Raw genomic sequence first — 16,586 nt, 5'->3', positions numbered from 1 at the left:
CTCTCAAAACTAGATTCAACAATAATTCTAACCATATAAATTATACCTTGTAATTAGTTTTGTACAATTTATGGTGAATTTCCAAAGTTGAAATAGGGGATCCAGAAATCGCTCTGACCCTGTTTCACTAAAACTCAGATATATCATAAAATATAATACTTTTACCTGTTTTGATTATTCCATAAGAAAATATACATAATAAGGTTTAATTTCATATATTATTCATCTTCAAACTATGTTTCTACAATTTTTAGTGATTTTTCAAAGTTACATCATTTCTGTTACTTGAATCTGTTTTTAGGTTACTTTCACATTTTTCATAATTTTCATGTGATAATCATCATTCAATCATACATATTAATAAACATGTATATCATCAGCTATTTTCTTAGCTAATCACTAGCAAGTATTTACACATCATTCATTATTCATATTATACCAAAAGTAGCTAAGTTTCTATACATGCCATACCCAAAACAAAACGTCTAGTTATACCGAGTTATTTCTTTGATAGTGTGATCGGCCTCCGACATTTCCTTCGATCCCCGAGTGACTAGATAAGTACTATAAGAAGAAGAAAATAAAGAGATTAAGCACTAGGCTTAGTAAGCTTACAAGCAAATAAATCACAACATTCAACATAATGGATAATTATGCATAATATCATCTAACATCATAAATTTCTTTACTTCTCAATTTCTATCTTCTTCTTTATTCCCTTACCTTCTTTCTTACCTGACCTTTCCTTTTTCATAAGTATAATCTACTTTTCCTTTGCTGTTAATTCACTGTAATTTAACTCGTATCCTGACCCGCTGAACCACTCGTAATACTAAGGATACTAGGTCGCTCCTCGCTCTATCAATATCTCGCCAATGCCATGTCTTTGACATGGACTTAAATGAATTATTCTGCTCCAATGCCATATATAATATGGACTTACATGGCTCAATCCTGTCTCCAAAGCCATATTTCTAATATGGACTTACATGGCTCATTTCTCGTCATCTCTGTCAACCCTAATATCCTAACATTCCTAGGGTTCAACCGGCTTTCTAACACTTTTCCTCTGTCACTTCACCTTAAATTCGACTTTAAATATTTTCATAACATAATATATAAATGCTGAAATTGACAATAATAATGTAAAATAAAAGAATATTGCATTTATTTACTGTAAACTTACCTTGATACAAAATGTGACTAAACCTTACAATTTAGTCCTTTACTTTTCTTTTCCTCGTTCTTCTTGGATTCTTGATCTATAATATAAAATATTTCTACTCATTAGAATTTATTTGATTTCTATTTCACTTCACAATTTATGCTGTTCAAAATTCAAAATTGCACTCTTACCCCAAAATTTATAGTTTTTACAATTTAGTCCCTGCTCAATTCACCCATCAATTGAACTAATTTTTTTCTAAATTAACACTTTTATTTTATCATTATAAACTATTTCACAGCCTTTTATATTCTGAATTTCAACACCAACATCTAATTCACAATTTTGCTCACAATTAGGTCCTAAATACCATTTTCTATCAAAATGACTTAATAAAACAACCTTAATATGAAATTAGAACTTCAATTTCATAATAATTCATCATAAACTACCCTTACTCAGCCAGGGTAACTTCCAATTTCACCCACCAAATCAAAAACTAATGAATTAGATGATTGGACCTAATTGTAAAAGTCACAAAAACATAAAATTACTAAGAAATAGTAAAATTGAACTTACATGGTGCAAAAATATGAAAAACCAGCATAGGAGACCTGCTACGGCGTTTCGGCTGAGAAAGATGAAGAAATGTCTAGATTTTCAATTACATCATTTTTTAACTATTAACTTTTATGCTAATTCCAATTGTGTCCCTTGTTCACATTGTTTTCTTGCTTATTTCATACCCAAACCGTCCAGCCATTAACCTTTGGGTCTAATTGCTCTTTAAATCCATCTTTTAAATACTTAAGCTATTTACTCACAATTTAACAAATTTTGAGCTATTTTCGCTTAGTCCTTTTTAATTAATTAGCTATCTAAACATCAAAATTTTCTAACGAAACTTTAATACTAACTCAATGACACTTCATAAATATTTATAAAAATATTTATAGCTCGATTTTCAAATTCGAGGTCTCGATACCTCGCTTTTGACCCGTCGACCTAATAAATTATTTTAATTCACTAATTTCACCATTTCACAAATTCTTCTAAATTCTTACTTGACTCATAAATATTAAGTTACTATCTTGTTCAATCTTATTTGTCCGATTTAGTGATCTCAAATCACCATTTTGACACCATCGAAAATTAGGCCATTACATTCTACCTCGATTTGTGGTTTCGCAACCACTGCTCCGCTTAGGCCCTATTTCGAGATGTTACATTTCTCCCCCTTTAGGGATTTTCATCCCAAAATCTTACCGTGAAGAGATTTTGGTACTATTTTTGTATAGCCTCTTCGGGTTCCCATGTAGCCTCGTCACCCCATGTCTATTCCATAGTATTTTCACAAGTGCAATACTTTTGTTCCTTGATTGCTTTACCTCTCGAGCTAGAATCTTTACCGGTTCTTCACCGTAAGTCATGTCCGGTTGAATCTCAACCTTTGTCTAAGAAATCACATGTGACGGATCTGAATGATAACGACGTAGCATAGACACATGAAATACATTTTGAATCTTCTAACTCAATCGGAAAGCTAACCAATATGCTAATGGTCCGACTCTCTCAATCACTTCAAACGGTCCAATAAAACATGGACTTAGTTTGCCTTTCTTGCCAAATCGAGAACTTTCTTCCACGGGATACTTTCAAAAAAACTTTGTCACCAACTTGATATTCGATCTCTTTTCTTTTAAATCAGATATGACTTCTACCGTCTCAAGTCGCTTTTAAACAATTTCGATAACTTTCACTTTTCTTTCGTTCCTTTAACTAGATCAACCTCAGAATCCGGCTTTCTTTAAGCTCATCCAATATAAAGGTGTGCGACATTTACGTCCATACAAAGCTTCATAAGGTGCCATCTTCAAACTCGATCGATAACTATTATTGTAGGCAAACTCTACTAATGGTAAATATTTTTCCCACCGCCTTGAAATTCCAAAGACACAACATCTAAGCATATCTTCAAGTACCGAATAACTCTCTCGAATGACCGTCGGTTTGAGGGTGGAAAGTCAGATTAAAACTCAACTTTGTGCCCAAAGCCTTCGTAATTTCTTCCAAAACCGTGAAGTAAATCTTGGATCTCTGTCTAAAATGATCGATAATGGTACCTGTGTAGTTTGACTATCTCGACATATACAACTCGGCCAACTTGTCAAGTGAATAATCCATACTGAATCGGGATAAAATGAGTCGACTTCGTTAACTTATCAATCACAACCTATATCGCATCTTTCTTTCTCGGTGTAAACGGCAATCCTGTCACAAAATCCATAGTAACTCGATCCCATTTCCACTCGTGGACTAGCACAGTCGCAATAAACTCAAGGTACCGATGTTCGCCTTTACCGCTAATGATCAAACATCTAAAACAAACTCAAATGTCCTTTTCATTCCTACCCACCAGACATTTTTTTAAATCATTATACATCTTTATACTACCGGATGAATAGACAAAGAACTATTATGTGCTTCCTGTAAAATCTTTCGAATAAGCTCATCATTCTTCTGTATGCATACCTGTCTCGAACATCAAACAACCGCCGAATCGATCCGAAAATCGACTCTACATCCGACTCAAGACCGATCTCTTTTGGTTAACAACTCACTGTCATTTTTTTTTGAGCTTCACAAATTTCTTCAAGAAACATCGGTTTAGCTCTCAACTCACTAAGATAAAACCATCATCCGATAAGGCTAGACTAGTGTTCAAAGCTCTTAATGCAAATAAAGATTTCCCACTCAAAGCATCAAGAACAACGCTTTGCCTTACTCGGGTGATAATCGATCACTAGCTCATAATCTTTAATCAACTCTAACCATCTTCTTTGCCTCAAATTCAAATCTTTTTGAGTCATCAAATATTTCAAACTTTTGTGATCAGTGAATATGTGGCACTTCTCACCATACAAATGATGTCTCCAAATCTTCAACAAGAAAAACAATGGCGCTAGCTCTAAATCATGTGCCGGATAGTTCTTCTCATGTGGCTTTAGTTGTCTAGAGGCATAAGCAATTACCTTCCTTCCTGCATAAGTACACAACCAAGTCCATTCATGGATGCATCATCAGAATCACAAACTCCTTACCGGTTCTAGTTGCACTAAAACAGAGCTTTAGTCAACAATGCTTTTAACTTGTCAAAACTCGTTGACACTTCTCATCCATTCAAACTTGACATCCTTTCGCAGCAATCTTGTCACCGGGGTAGCTATCATGGAAAATCCCTCTACAAATCGCCTATAATATCCGGCAAGACCAAGAAAACTTCTAACTTTTGATACATTTCTAGGAGGCTTCCAATCAACAATGGCTGAAATCTTGCTCGGATCAACCTTAATACCTTCACCTGAAACAATATGTCCAAGAAAACCAACTTCTCATAACCAGAACTCACTTTTGCTGAACTTGACATACAACTAATTATCTTTCAGAATCTGTAAAACTGTTCTCAAATGCTCTGCATGCTCAGTCTCATCAAGAGAATAAATCAAGATATCATCAATAAACAAAACTACAAACTTATCCAAGTACGGTCTGAAAATTCGGTTCATTAAGTCCATGAAAATGGCAGGAGCATTAGTCAAGTCAAATGGCATCACAAGGAACTCATAATGACCATACCTAGTCCGGAAAGTAGTCTTCAAGACATCTGACTCTTTAACTCACAACTGATAATATCCGGATCTCAAATCTATCTTGAAAACACAAGAGCTCTTCAATTGATCAAACAGATCATCAATTCTAGGCAATGGATACTTGTTATTTATCGTTACCTTGTTAAGTTGCCGATAATTTAAGCAGAATCTCATCGATCCGCTATATTACCTTGTTTCAATTCCAGAAATTCCTTTCTCTTCGGTCAATAAACCTCTCGATCGATGTACTTTTTACGAAATTCCTCCCGAAAGAAATCCCAAGTGACCTCTCCTTTGGTACAACCGATACAAGTGTCTTCCACCAAGAGTAGGTCGAGTCTCTAAGAAGTGATACTACACATTTCATACATTCCTCGGTGTACAAGATAACTCATCAAAGACTCGATAGTATTTTCTAACCAAAATTTTGCTCTTTCTCGCATCATCATCTTTTGTTGCTCTAACTCTTCTCGCCTTTGTTTCTGATTCTATCAACGGTGGCTTTTCTCTTATCACTGCACTGTGATTGGGGAGCTTGAGCTACATGGGTAGCCCGAGAATCATGAGGGGTGGAGGTCTAACTCGCGGATTCGCATAAACGAACTCGGTAAACAAATCATTCAAAGCTTGGAAGAGAGCTTCGAGTCACTCCTCCCCGATTAATCACATCGCCTATTCTCGATGGCGCTACCCTTCTACGGAGCAGGCGATTACTTTCTACATCATCATCACCAGCTCACTCGGATCCATTACAATAAAACAAAATATTTAAAAATCGTCGAGTCGTCACACTATCAAAATACAAGTATGCCATGTATAGCTAGACTTTTTCTCACACTAGCTGTTCCGAGAACCGACTAAACCTGCTCGATACCAATAAATGTAACGCCCCACGCCCAAAACCATCACCGAGTCAAGCTTGAGGTGTTACTAAACTTATCTTACCTTTTAAACAACTCTAAATCACTTATTTTAATTTTCGAATAAACTGTTTTTCTGCATCACGGTTACTTAAAATTCATTTCTCGAGTTTCAAAACTCGAAATTAAGATCCGTAAATTTTTCATGAAACTAGAATCATATATATATCTACTAATTTTTTTCTATAATTTTTGACTTAGCCAATTAGTACAGTTTATTAGTTAAGGTTTCCCCTATTTCAAAACTCGACTACACTGACCTCTTCTTACTACGAACCATTTTTCTTCCTGTACAAAATTCATATGACTAAGTCGTTTGTTTCTCTCAAAACTAGATTCAACAAGAATTCTAACCATATAAATTATACCTTGTAATTAGTTTTGTACAATTTATGGTGAATTTCAAAGTTGAAACAGGGATCCAGAAATCGCTCTGACCCTGTTTCACTAAAACTCAGATATATCATAAAATATAATACTTTTACCTGTTTTGATTATTCCATAAGAAAATATACATAATAAGCTTTAATTTCATATATTATTCATCTTCAAACTATGTTTCTACAATTTTAGTGATTTTTCAAAGTTACATCATTTCTGTTACTTGAATCTGTTTTTAGGTTACTTTCACATTTTTCATAATTTTCATGTGATAATCATCATTCAATCATACATATTAATAAACATGTATATCATCAGCTATTTTCTTAGCTAATCACTAGCAAGTATTTACACATCATTCATTATTCATATTATACCAAAAGTAGCTAAGTTTCTATACATGCCATACCCAAAACAAAACGCCTAGTTATACCGAAGTTATTTCTTTGATAGTGTGATCGGCCTCCGACATTTCCTTCGATCCCCGAGTGACTAGATAAGTACTATAAGAAGAAGAAAATAAAGAGATTAAGCACTAGGCTTAGTAAGCTTACAAGCAAATAAATCACAACATTCAACATAATGGATAATTATGCATAATATCATCTAACATCATAAATTTCTTTACTTCTCAATTTCTATCTTCTTCTTTATTCCCTTACCTTCTTTCTTACGACCTTTCCTTTTCATAAGTATAATCTACTTTTCCTTTGCTGTTAATTCACTGTAATTTAACTCAGATCCTGACCCGTTGAACCACTCGAATACTAAGGATACTAGGTCGCTCTGCTCATCAATATCTCGCCAATGCCATGTCTTTGACATGGACTTAAATGAATTATTCTGTCTCCAATGCCATATATAATATGGACTTACATGGCTCAATCTCTGTCTCCAAAGCCATATTTCTAATATGGACTTACATGGCTCATTTCATTACGTCTCACAACCCTAATATCCTAACATTCCTAGGGTTCAACCGGCTTTCTAACACTTTTCCTCTGTCACTTCACCTTAAATTCGACTTTAAATATTTTCATAACATAATATATAAATGCTGAAATTGACAATAATAATGTAAAATAAAAGAATATTGCATTTATTTACTGTAAACTTACCTTGATACAAAATGTGACTAAACCTTACAATTTAGTCCTTTACTTTTTCTTTTCCTCGTTCTTCTTTGGATTCTTGATCTATAATATAAAATATTTCTACTCATTAGAATTTATTTGATTTCTATTTCACTTCACAATTTATGCTGTTCAAAATTCAAAATTGCACTCTTACCCCAAAATTTATAGTTTTTACAATTTAGTCCCTGCTCAATTCACCCATCAATTGAACTAATTTTTTTCTAAATTAACACTTTTATTTTATCATTATAAACTATTTCACAGCCTTTTATATTCTGAATTTCAACACCAACATCTAATTCACAATTTTGCTCACAATTAGGTCCTAAATACCATTTTCTATCAAAATGACTTAATAAAACAACCTTAATATGAAATTAGAACTTCAATTTCATAATAATTCATCATAAACTACCCTTACTCAGCCAGGGTAACTTCCAATTTCACCCACCAAATCAAAAACTAATGAATTAGATGATTGGACCTAATTGTAAAAGTCACAAAAACATAAAAATTACTAAGAAATAGTAAAATTGAACTTACATGGTGCAAAAATATGAAAAATCAGCATAGGAGACCTGCTACTGCGTTTCGGCTGAGAAAGATGAAGAAATGTCTAGATTTTCAATTACATCATTTTTTAACTATTAACTTTTATGCTAATTCCAATTTTGTCCCTTGTTCACATTGTTTTCTTGCTTATTTCATACCCAAACTGTCCAGCCATTAACCTTTGGGTCTAATTGCTCTTTAAATCCATCTTTTAAATACTTAAGCTATTTACTCACAATTTAACAAATTTTGAGCTATTTTCGCTTAGTCCTTTTAATTAATTAGCTATCTAAACATCAAAATTTTCTAACTAAACTTTAATACTAACTCAATGACACTTCATAAATATTTATAAAATATTTATAGCTCGATTTTCAAATTCGAGGTCTCGATACCTCGCTTTTGACCCGTCGACCTAATAAATTATTTTAATTCACTAATTTCACCATTTCACAAATTCTTCTAAATTCTTACTTGACTCATAAATATTAAGTTACTATCTTGTTCAATCTTATTTGTCCGATTTAGTGATCTCAAATCACCATTTTTGACAAAGACTTGAAAATTAGGCGTTACATTCTACCTCGGATTTGTGGTTTCGCAACCACTGTTCCGTTTAGGCCCTATTTCGGGATGTTACACATGGCATCGACTTAACGTGAGAGCCAGTGTAAGACCATGTCTGGGACATGGCATTGGCATTATACCCTATGTTTGAGGCTTAGTAACTATCCGATAGTATTTCAAATGGTTCAACGGTGAGAGTTATAGTTTAAGTTAAACGAGAAAAGTATAACCATGTTGTGAGTGATACAGGTACCTAAATGAAATGCATGAGATGTGAGCTTAGTATATGCTATGTGAATTATGTTGGATAGTGATGAGTAAGTTGTGTTTATGCCTATTTTAGTGTTATAAGCATGATGATGAACGGTAAAGTTGTCGTTTTATTTATTTTCATGCTTATAGTTATAACCATGTCGTTTTATGCTTACCCTATTTCTTTCCATTTTCTTATAGTGCCGCCTAATTAGCTCGTGAATCAACAGGCGTCGAAGGCCTCAATCAAAGCACTTGGTATAGTTAGATCTCTTTATTTTGATTATGGCATGTATAGGACATTGATTTTTGAGTTTTGTGTCAGTGTAAATTGGCCAAATGTGTTGGCTTATTTTAGAAATTGATTCATTTTGTACAAGGCCATGGAAAAATGGAAAAAGTTGAAAGTTGTTTTATGAATACAAGAAGCTCTTTCATGAATGAGTAATTTGTTGATTACTTAAGTATATATGAAATGTGTAGAAGCCTTAGATGTAGTTGATGGATTAAGAAATCATATTATGTTAATCTTAGCATGGTGGATTGTTGTTATATTGTGTTCCAAGGTGGCAAAGGGCTTGGTAAATAGCCTTATGTTGTCCACAGGGGTAGACACACGAACGTGTGTCTAAGCTTTATGTACACACGACCATCCCCATGGGCGAGTGGTCCGGCCGTGTATCCCCTGCACGTAAAAATTTTAAGTCAGTATGCATGGTAGTAAACACACGGGCAGAGACACGACTGTGTGTCTCAGCCGTGTGAAGAGCACGGCCTAGCACACGGGTGTGTGCCTTGGCCATGTGACCCTTAAGGATTGCTGACGTCAGAAACAAAATGTCAAGATTTTTAGACACGAGCTAGGACACGGGCCGTGTGGTCTTGAAACCACTATTCCGACTAGACCCTAATTCGAGATGTTACAAGAAACATCAAAATAAATATTTCTCAACAAAATTAACAAAATAATAACAAGCAAATTCATCTAAAATAATAACAAAATTAACAAATACCTTTAAAATAATAACAAAATTAACAATAAAATAAATTTTATACAATATCCAAACAATAACAACAAAATAGTAATAACATAATAATAAAATGGTAACAAAATAAAAAGAAAACAATAAGAAAATGACATTAAAAAATAAATTTTTTATCCTTTAGTGAATTTGGGCCAAGTAAGTCCGGGCCAAAAATTCCTTACCCAAGGCTTGGCCCTTTTTTTAAACGGGTCTTATTTTTTTTTATCTAAACCCATTTTTCGAGCTTATATTTTTTTCAAATCCTCCCAAATTTTAAACAGACCTTCGAGCCAAGCCAAGTGAACCAACCTATGAACAAATCTACTCTGAACATGATAATCATAATCCCAGCGTGTCACATGTTTTATACTTTGTGTTTTCGGCAGTTCGATTTGTGAGAGAGGAAGATGTAAGAAATAGTTTAAATGAAAAATGATTGCATTGCTTTGATAGAACGTGGTTTGACAGCCAAATGAAGGTCATGGATCCATGCATTTTCCACGTTCATACTCACTGTAAAACAGTTCTAATGATATACACATACATTATGACATGTTGAGCCCTCCTCCTCTTAAAACGTTTTTGCTTCACATGCTGCTTGTTTGCTTTGCCTTTTAGCTGATAGAGTTATACTGTACTTTATTAAAAGATAATTACATGAAATCCGGCTTTTCTCGTTCGAAAACAAGAAAAAATAATGCCTTATTAAATAAGATTCATGCATGGTAGTTTGATATCCTAATATGCAGTCCCTTTGGTGCTTCAACTCTTGGGAATTGATGGATTTCATTTCTACCAACTTCCTCCCACCTGCATATTTTCAAAGCCCATTTAATAAGCTAATTTAACTTATGGTCAATATGAAAAATGAAAATGAAAATCCAGTTGTGGCCTAATGTAGCAGCAACCTGTAACTGGTAACAAAATAGTGAAGGAATATAGAAACTTGGAGCAAGCCCAATTCCTTTCCGGGGCAAAGCCTGCTGCCTCCTCCAAATATGAAACAGTAATTGTGAGACTCCAAGTTCTTACCCTGCAAGTTCAGTTATTGAGGCTTTATAAGCATGTAATAAAATGAGCAATGGCTCTGGATAAAGGAATGTATCATAGTTTATGGTTACTCACTAGCCATCTCCATGGATTGAAGGTTAATGGCTCTGGATAGAGGAATGGATCATAGTTTATTTCCCTCGTATAAACATATATTTTCCACCCTTTGGGAATGGTAAACCCTGACAAGGCAATAGACCCATGAAAATATGAAAATGTAGGCAGTTTTTGAAGCTCACGGCCAGGGATCCCTTCAACATACCATTCAATACCATATCTTCTGTTGTCTTCCTCAGTAACCCATTAACAACTGTGGCTAACCTTGAGGTTTCAAATATTACCTGTGCATAAAAAGGGATTAGATTAGTTGTTTAATTGCAAGGGGAAGCAGGTGGCAAGTCTCACAAATTGCTCACAGCACGAGTGAAGCTCATAGACTTGTAATCATCCCAATGAACTGCCTCTCCTGGTTTCTTCGTTTTTCGGATTTCCAAATGTTCTTCCTAGGCATGCAACAGCATATATAATAAGATCAAATCATTAAAAGAATTCCATAAATTAAGAAACCGAGCGGTCGAAATCGTGGCTCACTCTTAGTTCTTCAAGTGCTTTAGGATGATCATGGAGGTACTTGACGGCCATCATCGAAGTCGTCGACACGGTTTCATAACCTGAGTACAGTATAGTAATAATCTGATCAATTATCTCCTCATCACTGAGATTGTACTTTGAGTCCTTGCTATGGAGGAGGCAATACAGCATGTCATCATAGGCTATTGAAGAAGCTCTTCTTTGTTCCATAATCTGTTTCAACATCTTTACAATTCTTTTCCTTCCCTGAGAGAATCAAAAATGGAAAACATTAGGCAATTTTGTATGGGTATTGTATAGAAATGTTCACAGGGTGTTCAACATTATACCTGGAAACCAAGATGGTAACTTGTCCCTGGCATGTTTATAGGCAGTGAAATTGTCCCTACTAATAATTTATCAAACTCTGGTTTGAAAATCTCATATAGTGAACTTGGTGCCTTTTCAACAATTTGCTTGAATGATATCAACAATGCCATCTGACAAAAGTAATTCCAAAGGGGGGAAAAAAGTTAATTTACCCTTTTTTTTGTCTTAAAAAAATGTTAATCTTATAGCAGTCTCCCTGCCTCATTGGTTGTTTCTTGGATGTCAATGGTTTTTCCATTCCAGTTTTCAAGGAAAGATGTCATGAAGTTGCCAATCTTTGGCAGCAGTTCATCTTTGATAACATGAGGGCCAATAAGAGACAGCAATGAGCCTCTGATACGCTTGTGAGCGGCACCATGCACGGCTGCAATGTTGCGTTTCCCTAGTATATCGAGCATGGATTGAGGGTAGCCAGGAACCAGCCCTTTACCTTCATTCATGAGGATGTACCTGTTGAGCTCAGGGTCCATGGAAACAACAGTGGGACACCCCAGTATGTGTGTCTTGAATAAACTCCCATACCTGTTTCAAAACAAATCATGTAATGTGTTTCATGACACTTCTGTAAGGGAATAACTTTTAGCAGTTAATCTAAAAACCATTCAAGGCACATTGGTCACTTTCTCTGCTAAAGGAATAACCTTTTCTTTTTATGACTGTTTCCATGCAGATATACTGCATGCATCAAAACGGAAAGCTCCTTTAACCATGCATGCCGTGCTTCTTGTTAATTTCCCCATTAAGGTGAAAAGATCAAAAGGCAAAAAAATAGTGGAAAATGAGTGGAAAAAGCTTACTTTGCTCTCTGCTTTTTCATGAAACATGGTCCATGCTTGAGAAACTCAGTGGTCTCACCCAAAACTGGCCAACCCATGGTCCCTGGTGGCAACCCTTTTCTTCTACTATATCTTATCTCGTTCCATTTCAACAGAGCCAAGCAGATGCAAAACCCCAAGCAAGCCACTATTACCACCACCAAGACTGCCATTGATGCTCCCAAGAAATAAAAGAAAAAAATCCCCTCAAGAGGAATGGCTTGTTCAGGCTTTTAAAGAAAGTATAAAGAGAGGAGTGCTGCGAATGGTATGTGTGCCTTTGAAAACTACAAGAAAGCTGGGCCAAGAAAGAGATTAAGCCAGCCAACCATGCACTTACCTAAAAGCCCCTACTATTATCACTACCTTAGTGTAGTAATAAATGTGACAATAAAGAGATTTAAACAGAGAGTTACTGCAGTCTTAATTGCAGGATCTTTTGCTGAAATTTAGTCAAAGAGATTAAGTGAGTACTGTTGGACTCAACTTTCATCTCTTTAAGCTCGATCGTTACATATAAAACTGCAACTTAAGCATCGTTGCCATTGAAATGACCTTATGCCAAACTACCAAATAGGGAGTTTAGGCAGTGTTGAATGCATGTTGACTGCTACTGTGCATTACAAATATAACAGTGGAAATGGATCCTTGGAATTGTGAGAGAGTGAAAGATAGTTCTGGTAGCCATTTTTCAACTCTGGTTTTCTGCCAAGTCTGAAATGCTATGTGTCCTTGGGGGGTCATTTTTGAAATGTGCCAGAAGGAATATCATGAACTGGCAAAAAGGGAGAGTTCATAGAAATGGGTGCCAAGAAATTTAGTTGGAAACTATCTATTTTTGCAAATTGTACTTACTTTTTGACCTTTTGGACTATATACCCTTTGATCAACTAAAAAACATCAAACCAGACTAGTTCCCTCAACGAGCTGGGGAACTAAGATGTCATTAACAACCCATGAAACCCTTTAAAACCTTCATTAAATTCATGAAAAAACAAACGACATATTGAGTAAATGTATTACACATACTCGTATCAAACGCACAACTGTATACTCGAGTCCAACTATCACAAGGTAAGTCATATAGGATTGCTTAATTTATATCTCTTGAGATTGGTAGCATGTGAAAGATACATCCCAATAGAGTCATAGCAGTTCAGAGTTTTAGTTGAATTTTTGAGAATCCTTTAATTATTCTGTTGTTTTTTTTCCTTCTGGAATGTCTGGCACAGCATTGAAAACCCTGCATATCCCATTAGTCAAAACTCGAAATATTAAAACTCAGAATTGATTTTGGTTCAAATTCTCGAGCCCTTGAATCAAAAAAGATAATGCTATTCTAGGAGTCTATAGCTTTAGCTAACTGTAAATACTCATGTGATTGACTGCCAAACCGGTTCTCAATAATTGTCTAAACCAGGGGACCATTTCGAAACTTATACAAACGAGTTATTAAATTACATAAATACATCAAATTTATCAAAATTTATATAAATATATAAAATTGGGAATACTACTGTTTTGACACAAAAAATGAACTATGGAACTACAGTTTTGTGTAAGTGCAAAAGATCTGTCGGTGAAATATGCACCATATAAAAGTCAAACTGAGATAAAGTTAGTCCACAGGTTCCCTGCTGTCCCATGCCATGTATCAACCGTACTACCTTCACGGCACGTAAGCTTTATTAGTAGTTTGGTTAGTACTGCTGTTTTAAAATTTGAACTATGAATAAAAAATTATAATCTAACCTCTATCAGTCCAAAATAATTTCTTGGCTTCATCCTTAACTCTTTACTTCGTTATTATTAGAAAGAATAATGTCTGCTCTTGGTAGCACGTTTTATGTATTCCTGTTTTCTTGTTTTTTTGAGTATTTTTCTAGTCTATTAGAGTGTTTTTGCAAGAATTAAGAGAGAAGTATTTATGTTGTTTGCTTCATTATGGGAGTGAGTTTTGTCTTTGGAACGACTATCGGTATCAATGTTGAGTGAAAATGGAGAAAGAAATGGTAGATCTGAATCTAAGAGATGAGGAAGATGAGATAATGAAACTACCAATTGATCTGGGGTTGCAAAAATCTGCCTGTGAGCTCTATTTGGTTGGATGTTTTTTAATTGCCAATGTGATCCATTTCCCAGCAGTGAAGAACATACTGGTTAATTTATGGCATCCTTTTAAGGGGTGTTTAGATCTCGAAGTTGGGAGCGAGGAGATATCTTTTCAAATTCTTCCATGAGATGGATATTATGCGGGTGCTTGATGGTGCCCCTTGGACTTTTAATAGTCATTTGCTTATTATTGATCGGATTGCAAATGATGAAGATCCTTTGCATATTCCTTTAGTGTTTTCTCCTTTTTGGGTTCAAGTTTTTGACTTACCTCTTGGGTTTTTTTTCGGAAATGGTTGCAAAACAATTAGGGAATTTTATTGGAAGTTTTTTGGAATACGATACGAAATCTCAAAACTGTGGGAACAAAAGCTACTTGAGGACTAAGGTGAATCTAGATGTTAGAAGTGTAACACCCCTAACCTGACTCTGTCATCAGATTAGGATTACGGAGCATTACCGTACAATCGGAAACATTTAAACATCATATCATTCAACAATTTAAAATTTTCATAAATCATTCATTCTCATGTGTATTGTCCCTAAATCGAGCCCTTGAGACCCTAAAAATAGCTTTGGAATAATTTGAGACTAATCTAAAACAAATTGGAAATTTTAGGAAAAAGTTGCAAAATCTGGAAACAAGGGTCACATGGCCGTGTGGAATCACCCTAGATTGAGTAATTTTCGAACAGGGGACACACGACCATGTCCCAGCCCGTGTCCTTACATGTGAACTCACTGAATAGGGTCACACGGCCGTGTGCCAGGCCGTGTAACTCTCTGAGTTGCCCCACACGCGCCGTGTGCCAAGCCGTGTGTTAAGCCGTGTAACTCACTGACTTGAACCTTAAGAAAATCATCAGATGACACACGACTGTGTTGCTAGGCCGTATGCCTCACACGACTGAGTCACACGCCCGTATCTCAAGTCATGTGAACCTAAAATTTACCTAAAATATTTTATACATAGATATTCAATCCAATTGTGCACAATTCCAAAGGACCAAAACATCTTTCAAGCACACATATATTTGCCAATTCAAACAACCTAATTCATCTAAGCAATATGCCATTCAATGGCACCTCAAATGCATTCAAACAACACCCACCTAAACATGTCAATATTGCTACATTTCATGCATATAAACCTAACTCAAATAGGTATTAAAACATTCACAAATGACCATTCTTAAACCATTCAAACATACCATAAAGAACTTTGCTTACAAGTATTATCAAGTGACCAAAATGACATAATTTGGTAAGGTACCAAAGTGCAACAAACTAACACAACTTCAATAGCTAAACATACCAAAACATACATCATAAAGATCTCATACATGCCATCAATAACCTTGGCTAAAATGCACAAAAACTACCAAAATGATTGCTGGATAGTGTGATAGGTCTCCGATGAGCTTCCAACCAAATCGAGCTTCCGACAATCTATAAAACAATAGAAGGAAACTACGTAAGCAACGAGTGCTTAATAAGTTTGTATAAACATAACTTACCATTTCCATAATTCAATACATAGATTAAATACTATAACAGCCCATTTTTAGTAAAATTGGAACAGTGGTTTCTGGACCACAAATCCGAGCCTAAAACAAAATTTATTTTAATATTATTGTATGGTCAGTATTATGATAGGAACGTTATATGAAAATTCTGATAAGAAAATTTTACCGACTATGTGCTTAATTACGAAAATGACTAAATTGTATAAAATGCAAAAGTTGAATTCTAGTAGCTAGAAGGATTAAATAGTTGTGGAATTCAAAACTTAAGGTCCTTATATGGTAATTAGACCATTAAAGAAAAGTTAATAGATATTTTTGATGATTCATCTATGGAAATTTAAAAAAGGGCAATGACTAAATTGGAAATGAGAAAAATTAATAGATGATAAATAATTAATAAAAAATAAAAATAATTTTATATCATTTTCTTCCCCAAACATTCCATGGAAACCCTAGGAAAGAGACAGAAGCTTTC

At 34.9% G+C, this 16,586-nt stretch overlaps 1 protein-coding gene and 1 long non-coding RNA gene across 2 annotated transcripts; both read right to left on the bottom strand.

The window, feature by feature from the left end:
* Positions 1-313: 313 nt before the first annotated feature.
* Positions 314-1,234, bottom strand: LOC128286968 (uncharacterized). The gene is made up of 2 exons (XR_008277658.1): positions 1,187-1,234; positions 314-564 (listed from the first exon to the last, which is right to left on the bottom strand). It is a non-coding gene; the product is annotated as an uncharacterized LOC128286968 (long non-coding RNA).
* Positions 1,235-10,068: 8,834 nt separating this feature from the next.
* On the bottom strand, positions 10,069-12,841 carry LOC108463311 (cytochrome P450 85A-like). Its single transcript, XM_017763259.2, has 9 exons — positions 12,456-12,841; positions 11,859-12,180; positions 11,619-11,768; positions 11,290-11,535; positions 11,115-11,201; positions 10,961-11,039; positions 10,774-10,880; positions 10,557-10,681; positions 10,069-10,458 (listed from the first exon to the last, which is right to left on the bottom strand). Exons 1-9 carry the CDS (start codon positions 12,644-12,646, stop codon positions 10,365-10,367), a joined length of 1,401 nt encoding a protein of 466 aa, XP_017618748.1. The 5' UTR covers positions 12,647-12,841; the 3' UTR covers positions 10,069-10,364.
* Positions 12,842-16,586: the final 3,745 nt, after the last annotated feature.

The sequence above is a fragment of the Gossypium arboreum genome, chromosome 13 (assembly GCF_025698485.1).
Source record: "Gossypium arboreum isolate Shixiya-1 chromosome 13, ASM2569848v2, whole genome shotgun sequence".
In the NCBI taxonomy this organism is placed as follows: domain Eukaryota; kingdom Viridiplantae; phylum Streptophyta; class Magnoliopsida; order Malvales; family Malvaceae; genus Gossypium; species Gossypium arboreum.
Note: the sequence above shows the minus strand (reverse complement) of the source record. Positions and strands in the feature narration are given on the sequence as shown.

Excerpts from the sequence above, each read along its gene's own strand:
- LOC108463311 (XM_017763259.2), bottom strand. The coding sequence starts at position 12,646 with ATGGCAGTCTTGGTGGTGGTAATAGTGGCTTGCTTGGGGTTTTGCATC. Across the intron at positions 10,682-10,773 it reads TCAATCCATGGAGATGGCTA|GGTAAGAACTTGGAGTCTCA; the intron begins GTGAGTAACCAT and ends CTGAACTTGCAG. Across the intron at positions 10,459-10,556 it reads TATTTTGTTACCAGTTACAG|GTGGGAGGAAGTTGGTAGAA; the intron begins GTTGCTGCTACA and ends GAAAATATGCAG.